A 12962-nucleotide genomic window follows, 5' to 3' on the forward strand; every position below is an offset into this window, starting at 1 on the left:
CAAGGTGTTCGAATGAGTCAGAGGCTGAAGGAGGGTGATGCAGTCAGGAGTTTTTGGAGGTTTTCACAGACAGCACTGGGATTTGGAGTTCCGGTTATAAAAATATGTTTCGGACTCTCAGGGGATTTTTGCATGAGTTTGGTAGAGTCCAGTCAGGTTGGCTGGGGGTAGGTGGTGGTCAGTCAATGCTGGAAGGAAAATTCAAGGAGGGCTGGGAATTCACTTCAACCAGTTTAGGGTGATTTCAGCCAAAGTTGGAGAGATTTAGGTCAAGAGTATGTGGGGGATGCATTTCAGCCCGGGTGGGTTGGTTTGCCTGCTTTGGGCATGAACTTAAGTGGGCGCTGAAGGGTATGTCAGGCAGCGTGGCTGGAGGATTTCCTTCAGGACCGCGGTGCAAGTCAGGCCAGGTTTGGGGTGGGTTACAGTAGCCGCCAAGCGCACTGCGTTTAGGCTGGGGTGCGTTCCGGGCCGCGCCGGGGCGAGCAAGTCCGGGAGCTGGAGTCCGGCGGTGACTCCGGCGAGGTTCAGGGGGAACCGCCGTCAGCGCCGGGCAGGATCGCCAGCTCGGGGACTTCGGGGACGTTCCGCGCAGCGCATTGCACTTTGCTCCCGCCCCTCCCGCGGGAACCTGTTGCTGGAGGAATGGGCGGGCGGCGGCGGCGACGGCGGAGAACCCTCCCTCGCCTCCGCTCGGGCCTTACGGCGTCCCTTTCACCCTAGAGACGCTCCGCGGCGCAGCCCCTCCCTTACCGCCTCTATTAAGAAAAGAAAGAAAGAAAGAAAAATCACCCCCTAGCCTTCACCCGTGACCGGCGGGCCCCGCGGCCTCTCGTGCGGCTTCCGGGAGCGGAGGCGCGGCCCCGCGGGCCGGAGGAGGCGGAGGCGGAGGAGGAGGCCAACATGGCGGCGCGCAGGGCTGGGCCGGGCCGCCGCAGCGCCTGAGCCCTTCACCGCTGTCGCTCGGCTCGGGGCGCCCACCCCCGCGCCCACCCTGGCCCGGCGGCTGCGGAGCGCGCAGAGCAGAAGTGCAGGGGCCCGCCCGGGCGCGGGGACGGCGCGGAGGCAGCGCCGTGCGGCCCGCCAGGCCCCGGACCCGCAGCTTCGCAGCCCGCCGGCTGGCGCAGCCCGGAGGCCCGAGCCATGGAATCGGAGGAGGAGCAGCACATGACCACGCTGCTGTGCATGGGCTTCTCGGACCCTGCCACCATCCGCAAGGCCCTGCGCCTGGCCAAGAACGACATCAACGAGGCCGTGGCGCTGCTCACCAACGAGCGGCCGGGCCTCGACTACGGCGGCTACGAGCCCATGGACAGCGGCGGCGGCCCCAGCCCCGGGCCCGGCGGGGGCTTGCGGGGCGACGGCGGCGGTGACGGCGGCGGTGGAGGCCCTTCCCGCGGCGGCAGCACCGGAGGCGGCGGCGGCGGCTTCGACCCCCCGCCCGCCTACCACGAGGTGGTGGACGCCGAGGTGAGGAGGGGCGACCCATGACCCCCGCGGGACAGGCCATTGGGCTGGAGTTCCCTGGGGAGGGGACACACCCCACTGGGCTTGGAGTGCGGAGGGCTTGTGAGGCGGGGGAGGCACGGAGAGAGGGGGAATGGAACACCGGGCTCATCGGGATGGAGGTCACCGGACTGGGGTCAAGTGGGGAGAAGGGCCTATGGGGAGGGGCTGAATGGGAATAAGGGCTGCAGGGCAGGGCTGCGCGGCAGCGTGAGTAGGGGGTCTCTGGGCTTTGAGCTGAGCTCACTAACGGGGCAGGCCCGGGTCGGGGATGGGGAGAAGGGCCCAAGGCTGGCATCCGAGGTGGGGAGAGCCAGACACATTGACCTGGAGTGTGTGATGGGGAGGACGCTTGTATCAGGGGGTGAGAAATGGGGTCCTAGGAGATTAGGCGAGGGCCCGAGATTTCGCGGCCCAGGGTTTCAGTGAAGGAGTGGGGAGGCACCAGGTTCAGAGTCAGAGAAAAAGTGGGATGGGCCAGTCAGAGTAGCGGCTTTGCTAGGGTCAGGAATGAGGTTAGGAATGGGGTTTGGGTTTTAGCCAAGGACCAGAAAGAGAGGAGATTGGTCAGGGTCTAAAATGAAGAGGGACTGGGCAGAGGCCAGGAATGACAAGAATTGATAGGAAGTGGGGAGGGGGCTCAGCTGCAATAAAGTGGGGGGGGGCGTCGTTGATAAGGTTAGATATTAAAGCCACGGGGATTAGACTGAGAGAGGTTAGAGATAAGAGGCCAGGGCAGGAGTCAAAGCTGAGGAGGGTCTAGGCAGTGATGGGATTGGAGTTGGAGGATGAAGCTGGGACCAAGTCTGGGTAAGCAGAGTACTGGTCATCTATTAAGTCAGAAATGAGGGAAAGCTAGACTGGAGAAAGGGATTGGAGCAGTACCGAGGGTGCTGTGTAGAGGTTTAGGGACAGGGACAGGGCAAGAGATAAGGGGACTGGAGAAGTCTGTTGAGGAGAAAGAGGGCCGTCTAGGCGAATGGCTTTGGTCAGAAATCTCAAATCTGGGTGGAGACGATTCCTTTTTGTTTTATTTAGGGATATGAGCAAAGAACATGGGGGGAGAAAACAGACTTTACCTGATTTTTTAAAAAGCATCAACCAGAAGCAACAGTGCTTGTGAATAATTACTTTGCAGAAAAATGGCAGCTCATGGTAGGAGTTTTGGTCAGATTCACTGCTTAGTACATTTCAAGGGTCCAGTAGAGCGAGTTGGCCTACTCTAGTGGTTTGGATTTTTTAGTAGAGATGTGAATTTGGAAAATTCTTAATGAAGCTAAGCCTCCTGATATAATTTTTTCCTAAATAATGTTCTGTCCTTTTAGTTATATTCTTTAGCAGCAGTTCCTTGGGCTGAAGTATTTTGGGAAAGAAGGTGGCACTTCAAAAAGCCAGATTTCTTCACAAGATCTCTTTGGTTTCCAGACTTCCACACACTTGGTTGATTGCCCTCTGTTACCTAGTAACTCAGCTAGATCATTGACTAGTATATGGCAGTAAAGGTTGTAATTAGTCCTAGTTTGGGAAAAAATTTCCATATATTTAAATAACTGTACCTAAGTCACTTTAAGAAATGAGCTTCTCTTTGCAAGTCCCCATCACTCCTCTCCTTGTTCCTTCTAGTTTTTTTGTTTTTGTTTTTTTTAATAAATTTGTTTATTTATTTGTGGCTGCATTTGGTCTTCATTGCTGCGTGCCGGCCTTCTCTAGTTGCGGCGAGCGGGGGCTACTCTTTGTTGCCGTGTGTGGGCTTCTCATTGCGGTGGTTTCTCTTGTTGCAGAGCACGGGCTCTAGGCATGCGGGCTTCAGTAGTTGTGGCACACGTGCTCAGTAGTTGGGGCTCACGGGCTCTAAGAGCGCAGGCTCAGTAGTTGTGGTACACGGGCTTAGTTGTTCCCCAGCATGTGGGATCTTCCCGGACCAGGGCTCGAACCCATGTCCCCTGCATTGGCAGGAGGATTCTTAACCACTGCACCACCAGGGAAGCCCCCTTCCTTCTAGTTTTGACCCAGTTTTGAAATCAAGAAGAAAGTCATTGCTTATTCTGAAGATGCTTGTATGGCCCCAAAAGTTCAGTGTATCCTCATTTTGTGAAAAATTTTACTCTTTTTTTCTTTTGTCACACCTTTTAATTTCCTAGAATTGCAAAATCAAAATAAATTATAATGCTTAGTGGTACTTTAACATTAGTTGTACTGCCTGTACATTTAAATACTAAGAATTGGGACTGGCTTCTTTGCACATGAATGACAGGCTGAGGAGTTTGCTTTAATGTAAAATCCAGAGAATCTATGACTTTCTGAAGAATCGTGTCAGGTTTTCATTTCCTCTTGACCTGTGGATTTGGCTGCACCATTTAATTTTGAGAGTTCACTAGGGGCTGGTTACTGAGGCTGCTTTACCCAGAAGAGTATTGGCAAGGATACAGGGAGACACTTTCCTGGCACACAGGAGCCTGGTGAGAATGTTTAACCCCGTTTTTACCTCTGTAGTTCTACAAATCTTCTTGCATGCCACCTGTGCACCTTGCTGCAGACAGTGGGAACCTGAGGCATTTGATCTTGGGAAACAGGGAGAAGTGCTAAACATTGTTGAGCATCTACAGTGTGTCAGGCACTATGTTAGGTGCTTTATACATTTTATTTAATCCCCAGTGAGATGGTTAATAAGCTCACCATTTTAGAGTTATGCTTGGCTAGTGGCAAAGTCTGGATTTGAACCTGTTCTCTCTGACTTCAGACGGTGTGCTTTTCATTATGCTCAACTCATGGGTTTAGGATTGAATTCATTTTAAGATAAGGAAAAATAAAGAGGGAAAGAGACAAATTTGGAGGCTCCTGTACAAATCTAGGAAAGATGTGGCTGGCAATTGCTGAATCAAGGCATTAGGAATAGGATAATGGGTAGAATGAAAGGAGAATCATAGATTTTTAAAGCAGAAGACTTTAGAAATTTATGATTAGTTTGGCTCCCTTGTTTCACAAGTGCAACCTTGCAGGCCCCAAAGGGGAAGTGACATCTCCCCATAGAGCTAGTTAATGGAAGAGATGGGACTAGACCCCAGGCCCATGCACTGCAAGTGCAGTGTACTTTCTCCCTACCAGCGGCCTGCCTTTCAGATGAAAAGGAGACAGGACACAGTAATGGGTTGAAGCAAAGGGAAGTATAATAAACAGTGTGAAGATTGCCAGCTCTTGTGTAATCTACTTGTTTTATTTCTAAAAAATTAGAACCTTGTTTGAAAATATATAAATTTCTATTTGCCCCATAGGAAATTTCAGTTTCATTGTCCTCTTAAAAATGTTTGGGAATATACAGATTAAAATCTAATTGTTAAAAAAGAAAAAAATGATTACATTTATTTTATATTTGTCATTTGGGGACAGGAATGATCCTCTTATTTGGTAAACATTTGATGCCTTCCAGGTCCTGGGGCTGGGAATAGAGTGCTGAACAGAAAGTGAAGGTTACATTCTGGAGGATCTTAGTGCAAGTCACTCATTTTGCAAGAAATGACTTCCCACGGGCATGTAGTTAGGTAAATCAGTTTAGTAATTTGGGCCCATGCTATAATTAGTATTTGGTTTAAAAATTAAAATTTGGAAAGTAAAAGACATTAACTTCTGGTTCAGTAGCAGCAAGGAGAATGCAGATAAAAAAGACCCAGATATCTAGCGGAACACATAAAACTGCACAGAAAGCCACTTTTTAAATATCCTCCAGTGAAGTAAAGGTATCGCTTTGCAGAAAGTTGTGTTTGGTTGTTATTAGTATTGTTGGATGTAGATGTATATGTAATTCTTGGTCTCTGGGTCTGGACGGGACTTGGAAAAGTTATCCAGTTTTGATTTTGAACAGCATTACTTCAAACTCTTTCCACGGCAGGTAGGAGTCTGTTCTATTATTAGAGAGTGATATCTCACAGCTGCTCTAACTATCCAGATGTTTAACACCCCCACTGTCAGAATTCTTCAGTGTTTCTTAGATGGCTGTCAACCCCCCTGGCCACTACTCAGGGCATGCCCCCTGGTTCTGCCCTCCACAGAGCTGGGAGAGAGTTGGTCCTTTAAGAATTGTGATCCTGTCCGGAGAGTTAGTAGAATTTAGAACGAGGAACCGTTGTAGGCACCTTTTAAAATTTCCTCTTAAAATTTAACAGTTGTGAAATATACCTTATTTGTTATTAAGTCTCCTTCTTTTGTTTTTAGAAAATACAAAAATGGAATTTTTTTAAAATAAATTTATTTATTTATTTATGGCTGTGTTGGGTCTTCATTGCTACGCGCAGGCTTTTTCTGGTTGTGGCGAGTGGGACTACTCTTCGTTGTGGTGCATGGGCTTCTCATTGTGGTGGCTTCTCTTGTTGCAGAGCACGGGCTTCAGTAGTTGTGGCTCGTGGGCTCTAGAGCACAGGCTCAGTAGTTGTGGCATATGCGCTTATCCGCTCCATGGCATGTGGGATCTTCCCAGACCAGGGATCGAACCCATGTCCCTTGCATTGGCAGGCAGATTCTTAATCACTGCGCCACCAAGGAAGTCCCTAAAATGGAATTTTTTTGCAAGGAGATTTTAATTAACAGCTAGAAATACCTTCCTCAGTGTCTAGTTCTGTGATAATTAATATTCCTAGAAGTGACATTTAATGCTGTGATCTCACCAATATTGTGAACTGCTTGTTTTGTTCCTGTTGTATTGTGGATAGTCTTTCTGGAAGTATTTTGTCAGGCGTGTTTGCAAGATTTCATTGCTACTTTGCTTAGAGCCCCAAAGTTGGTCCTGCTACAGTATATATAAATCACATTACTTTGTAACTCCTTAACTCATTTCTGCCTCCTTTTTTCCTTTTGGTATTAAGCGGGTAGTTATACATGAATTAAAGTTATAATACATTATATATACAATATATAATATGTTATATGATATATTAAGGTTTATATTAAAATTCATACCCCTTTTTCCCTAAAATACACAATCCTAGCTCATTTGATATAGAGTAAATATCAAATAAGTAAATTTTAGTTATTATTTGTGATTTGAATACATGACTCATGGTTTCTGATTTATTGTGATTTGTTAAATTAGAAAAAGTGGAATCTATTTAAAAATTTTAGAGTTAAAAAATAATTCCAAAAATCAGTTGAAAGTAAATGAAAAATAGGGAATCTGAAAGATTGGTTTTGAAATAAGAATTTCTTTATAATCTAGTATATATGTATCTCCTTTGCGAATGAAGCTTATGAGTTCATCTGACAGTTGGTTCTCACCTTGTAATTACCTGGCCATTTGCTATTAGAATGAATATAATTTGGCATGAAGGAAGTACCTCTTGTGTGTCAGTGAGTGTGTATTCTAGTGAAATCATAGTAGGTGGTGACAGCTTTATACAACATAATAATGCTGTTAGCTTAAAATTTGAAACCAATTACAATATTAGAAAAGTAAATGTTGTAATGTTTTAACAATTTGAGGAAAGAGTTTCAACTGTAATACGACCCAAATAGCAGACATCAGTGTACTACACATCTTTGTACTTACTGCTCAAATATCATATAATATTGATTTTATTTGAATTTAAGTGCAAACATGAAAAATTTTTACTTTTAATAGAACTATTATATTTAGAAAGATTTAGTTCACTAATACTTTTCATGTCTGGAGTTCAGTTTTTTTTTTTTTTTTTTTTTTTGTGGTACGTGGGCCTCTCCCTGCTGTGGCCTCTCCCATTGCAGAGCACAGGCTCCGGACGCGCACGCTCAGCGGCCATGGCTCACGGGCCCAGCCGCTCCGCGGCATGTGGGATCCTCCCGGACCGGGGCACGAACCCGCGTCCCCTGCATCGGCAGGCGGACTCTCAACCACTGCGCCACCAGGGAAACCCTGGAGTTCAGTTTTGCAGGAAATTTTTCTTATTTGGAACACCAGAGAGAAGTAAGGAGTAAAATACGTAAGATTAAACCATTTCAAAACACCCCCCATACATTGAATTCACTCAAGATCATGCATTTCATTCGTTTGTGTTTTAGCTTGTTTGTTAAAAAACTTAGTTTAAGTAAGTTTTAGTATTAGGTTTCCTATCACATTAGAAGTGTTTTGTAGTCGTCCAAACGTGAGGTGACGAGCTGTTGGAGGCAAATGCATTTGACAGTCGTGAGAAGTGACAGTAGCCCAGGGAGGGGACAGGAAAACTTTAAAAACAAAGCAGGCTCACCCGTTTGTGTAGGGCGATATGAAACAGCTTTATGTGCTACATGCCCCTGAGAGGTTGTTTTTACTGATGCCACACTCCAGAAAAGGTTACAGTATGTTCTGTTTAAGAAAGGTCAGGGGCTTCCCTGGTGGCGCAGTGGTTGAGAGTCCGCCTGCCGATGCAGGGGACACGGGTTCGTGCCCCGGTCTGGGAAGATCCCACATGCCGCGGAGCGGCTGGGCCCGTGAGCCATGGCCGCTGAGCCTGCGCGTCCGGAGCCTGTGCTCCACAACGGGAGAGGCCACAACAGTGAGAGGCCCGCGTACCGCCAAAAAAAAAAAAAGAAAGGTCAGGAATGTGTAACGCACTTTACCAAGGTTTTCATTTAAAAAAAAAAATGGAAGAAGAAGAAAGTTGGACACATGAAAGAAATAAGCTTTCAGGTACCTGGAAAATTCAGATACGAGGGACATTTCAGCCTGAGACGTCTACATTGTGGAGGCATTGCTCTGTAGGTCGTGCTTCATTTTCAAGAGTAGATGTTTTTTTCTCGCCTTCCTTCTAGGGAGTTTTAGTTTCTTTTTTAAGTTTGTGTTTCTCATTCTCATTGTTATCATAGGAATTTTTATTATTCAGTATTGAAATATTTTTCAGTCACAGTTGAGTTGTAAAAATTTTTTGTTAAGCTCATTTTAGTAGTAGGTGACAGTAGATTCGGTTTATTTTTATTTGTTCTGAAGAAAAGAATTAACACAATTAAGTTGATATTTCATTCTGATCATCTTTCCAGAAATTGAAATGCTTTAGCCATGAAGCAGAGGTGTGTGAAATCTTTTTCTAGAGCTCAGTTGAAGATTTTATTTTTCTTCTTAGAAATAAGTAATACCCTAGGTGCCCACCAAAGTCTTTTCACCTCTTCAGTTCTAGCACACAGTTCTCTTTCCTGTAGTGTCTTAGTCAGTTATGTGCATTGTAAAATTCAATTGACAGCATTTGATTTGCTTTCACTTAGGTTTAAGATGTTTATGTGAGAAATATTTTAATAAAAAAGTAAATATGATACATTCTTTATCAGTAGGCTTCCAAAATGGTTTCTGAAACTAAAATCTTTTCCAGAGAGATTTGTTGGTCAGAGATTCTGTTGCCAAGGCTTTTCAGCTTCTGCTTGTGTTCTTTTAGAATCTAGCTTTTCATAAACAGGTCAGCATTTTTTGGCTTTTTCTCCCCCTTTCCATTTCTCTTATATTGGCAATTTTTGTTGAAAATGGAATTGCTTTGTGGAACTTATAGTTAGAAGCCTACAGTGTAGCTTTTTTTTTTTTTGCGGTACGCGGGCCTCTCACTGTTGTGGCCTCTCCCGTTGCGGAGCACAGGCTCCGGACGCGCAGGCTCAGCGGCCATGGCTCACGGGCTCAGCCACTCCGCGGCATGTGGGATCTTCCCGGACCGGGGCATGAACCCGTGTCCCCTGCATCGGCAGGCGGACTCTCAACCACTACGCCACCAGGGAAGCCCTAGTGTAGCATTTTGGTAGCAATTTAAAATAAATTTCAGATCCTAAAAAATATGAAGTTATTCCCTACTGCCCATGGCAACACCATCTGTCAATTATTTAATTTATTCTAGACTCCTTACTCTCTCTTCTTATCAAATAGCCTGTTAATTTTAATTCTAACCCTAAATATCTCTCCTGCCCCTTTTGTCTATTTCCTCTGTCACTGCTTTGGTTTTGTTCATGTGCCTTTCTTACTGTTTCTCTTTGCCACTCACTGGTGCCAGAATGATCTTTGTAAAATGCACATTTTAGTTATGGGATAACCTCGCTTAAAAATGTTTGGTGGTTCCTTATTTCCTGTAGGTAAGATCTAAACTCCTTTCTTTCAAGGTCTCCATACTTATCCATCCCGTCTTACCTTCTGCGTTCCAGTACCATGCTCTCTCTTGCAGTTCAGGGGCCATCTGTTCCCTCACTCTCACCCCCGAACCCCAATATCCATCTACCTGGCTAACATGGATTCATTCTTCAAGATTACCTCAAATGGCATTCCTCCTCAAGGCACACTTGTCTCACACGGCCACATTCTCCCACTGCATTCTGTATGTACACCAAGTAAAGCAGTGATCATGTTTTAGTTAATAAAGAGATGTGTTTACATATATGTATCTGTTTCCATTGGACTTGAGGAGCAGGATTATTTCTTTCTATCTCTGTGTCCTAGGACCTCTGGTTCACAGAGTTTGATTGGATAGATAACTAAATGAATGGATGGAAAGAACACCTTAAGTGAAATAAAAAGTCAAATGGTATTTGCAAGAGTATTGAACCAGGAACTTGGGAGACTGTACATTTCTCTTCAGGGTTCTGTTGATTGCCAACTACAGTATTGGGCAAGTCAGTTTGCCTTTCTGAGCCTCAGTTTTCTCACCTATGAAATGGGCATCTTGCACTAGATCTATGGTTAAATTTTTTCATTCTTTCACCTCTTTGAGAAATTTAAAGCTATGAGCCCTTTCAGAAAACAGCACATGTAAATATACACACTTGGTTTTTTAAATAAACTGGTGCTAAAACACTAATGCTATTATTTTTGGGTGATAGGACATACAGGTAATTCTCTTTCTTTTTTCTGAATTAAAAAAAATTAATGAGTTTTTGAAAAGTATATAAACTTTATTAAATGAAAACGAACCAAAACCATTAAAAATAAAAATAGCTTAAAAAATAGACTAAAGTATTTCATGATTCTTAGGAAAATTTTGCCTAGACTCCAAAATTATTTTAAAACTTTTCTACTGAGGAAGATTAAATATAGAAAGATTTAATTCGTGTTTTATCTAACTTCCCACCAGGGAAGCCCAGGACTTTTCTTATCTATGACTCCAGTGTGTTTGGATTGGCCTTTAGGTTACCTGCCAGCATTTAAAGACTATCCAAGATCTATGACTGTGTTTTGGAAACAGCTGTCTTTAGAGCACAGTTTTTCTGTTTTGTTTTGTTTTGCTTTGCCAAAAGGGTGGAATAGAGATGCACACCTGGCCAACAAGGCCTTCACTTGTCACCTCTCTTTTCTGTGACCTGTAACACTGTTACTCATGATTGTTGGGCTGTTGGTGGGCTCCAGACTCAATCTTATCTGCTGTTTTCAGGAAACATTCCACTCACTTGACTCTTTCTGTCATTTGCATACCTTAATGTACTCTTTCATGTGTATTTACACATTTATTTTTAAGAGGGCGAGACTGCTATTTCCAGTATTTTTATTAAATGGAAAATAAAGAGTTCTCAGAAGAAAAACTCTAGATTTATGTTAAATAATGATACAAATCAAATTCCAATGATAAAAACAGGCATTACACCAAAAATGTCAGAGCAGCCAGGCAGTTAATAGCACATTTAACAAAACACTTAAACATACCTTCATTCAGTAGGTTTTTATTGAGCACTGTGTGCTAGGCACTGAGCTAGACGCTGGGAATACAGTGGTGAACCAGTCACACATAGTTCCTTCTCTGTTCCAGTTTCAAGGCTGGTGGATTTCTTATGCTCTATGTCCAATAGATTATAATGTTATAATTCAGAAAATTAAGGCCTTGAAGAGTTGTGGGTTAAGTGTGAAGAGATTAGATCTATCAAAAGCATTTGAGTAGTGCCTCAAGAATTTTTTTGTGATGTAATTTGATCTATAGTGGTATCCATTGCCAGGAAAGCAAGTGATGCTGTTTTTTCAAGTGATATTTCTTTAGTGCCATGGAATGTACAGAATTTGTATTTATTTACTTGTTGAATGTTTAATATTAGTAGGTTAATGATTCTCTCAACTAGTATCTCTTTTAAGAATGATGCTAATTATTTCAACTAAATGTCATTACTTTTTGTTCTAAAATCATGAATATGTATTTTTTTTCCCGGAAAAGAGAAATTGCCCTAGGAATGGGTCTTTTTTAGGCTGAAAATCTCTTATGATTGTTGATAATACCCTCCAAAAAGGATGTTTTAAAGCTGGAGGAATGTTGTTGATTTTAGAAAGACTTAACGATGGTGGCAGTAACAGAAACTCTAAATGAAAAGCCTGTCTGGTATTAATAACGTTAGGAATCCTTAGTTTATTATCAATATTTTGTGTGTGTGTGTGTGTGTGTGTGTGTGTGTGTTTAGTTTTATGTTGGAGTGGACTGTCTTTACTAAAATACTGTAATACTTTTAAAATGTTAGTAATTTTCATTTTGTAAGATTTCCTTCTCATGATGTCTGCTTCATTTGAAATGTTTTGGTGAGTTACAGTAGCAACAGATCATTCTGTATTTCACAAGTTTATATATCATATTTGTTTTTGAGAAAATATCAGTTGTCTATTAAGCAATCAGTGTTCTCGGTGTTGAAGTTACACCAGGCAAAAAATGTTTGTGTAATATATAAAATTTGTACCATAAAAAACAATTGGTTCATGATATGTGTAAATATATACTGACATATGTAGAGAATAACAAGCGAGTCCTGTTTGCTTTTTATTACTTTGAGGTTTTTATGCTTGCAGTATAAAACAGGTCTGTGGTAAAAGAATTCCAAGCATTTGTTAAGGAGGATCAAAGAGCAGAATCAATGCTGAGTTACCTTGGATTCACCCAGTTCACAGTGGTTATCATACAGGAGAGAAATATCAAGAATACCTTACACTTCATAAAATAAAAATCATCTGTAGAACTGAGAATATTTCCTATCTTCTCCTCTCCCTATTCCAATAAACAATACTAAAAGTTGTAAATTTAAGGATTAAAATTGAAGCTTTGTTTCAAAGCTGGAAGGGACCATTGGGATCTTGTGGTGTTAAATCTCGTCAGTTTAGGGATGAGGACCTCGACTCTTGCATCATTAGCAAAGTCAGGAAGGGATCTAGCCTTCTCCTTCTCAAGAAGTGTTTTGTATAGTTTACCACACTGTCTTTCTGACATGAGGAAGTCTTTTACTGTAGATCATCTTTAGCATATCCTTCCTCGTAAACTTGCTGTATCTTAATCATCACCATTTCCTTTGTTAGACACTAGTTTCAGTTAGGGGGGCAAAGGTGACATTGGATTCATTTTTTTCCCCCTTGAAGGTATTTACCTTGTTTACCTTGCTTTCTCATTCAGCACTTTCTAATGTCAGCAGCTGTTGACAAGTTTATAGAAGGTGGTGAGGGTTGAGGAGGGGAAGGTTGAACAAATGCTGTCATTTGTGAAGGTGCTGTGTCCGTCTGTCTGCTTAGCATCCTTGTAAACCTGACAAGG

At 43.2% G+C, this 12962-nt stretch overlaps 1 protein-coding gene across 4 annotated transcripts in view; it reads left to right on the forward strand.

The window, feature by feature from the left end:
- Positions 1 to 1000: 1000 nt before the first annotated feature.
- USP24 (ubiquitin specific peptidase 24) overlaps positions 1001 to 12962 on the forward strand; it is a 151312-nt gene continuing 139350 nt past the window's right edge. For all 4 annotated transcript variants that reach the window (XM_081220157.1, XM_081220158.1, XM_081220160.1 and 1 more), the window contains exon 1: positions 1001 to 1470. In XM_081220157.1, coding sequence (XP_081076283.1) covers positions 1144 to 1470 — 327 coding nt within the window. In that variant the 5' untranslated portion in view covers positions 1001 to 1143. The remainder of the gene's footprint in view (positions 1471 to 12962) is intronic.

The sequence above is a fragment of the Mesoplodon bidens genome (assembly GCF_964165515.1).
Source record: "Mesoplodon bidens genome assembly, chromosome: 2".
In the NCBI taxonomy this organism is placed as follows: domain Eukaryota; kingdom Metazoa; phylum Chordata; class Mammalia; order Artiodactyla; family Ziphiidae; genus Mesoplodon; species Mesoplodon bidens.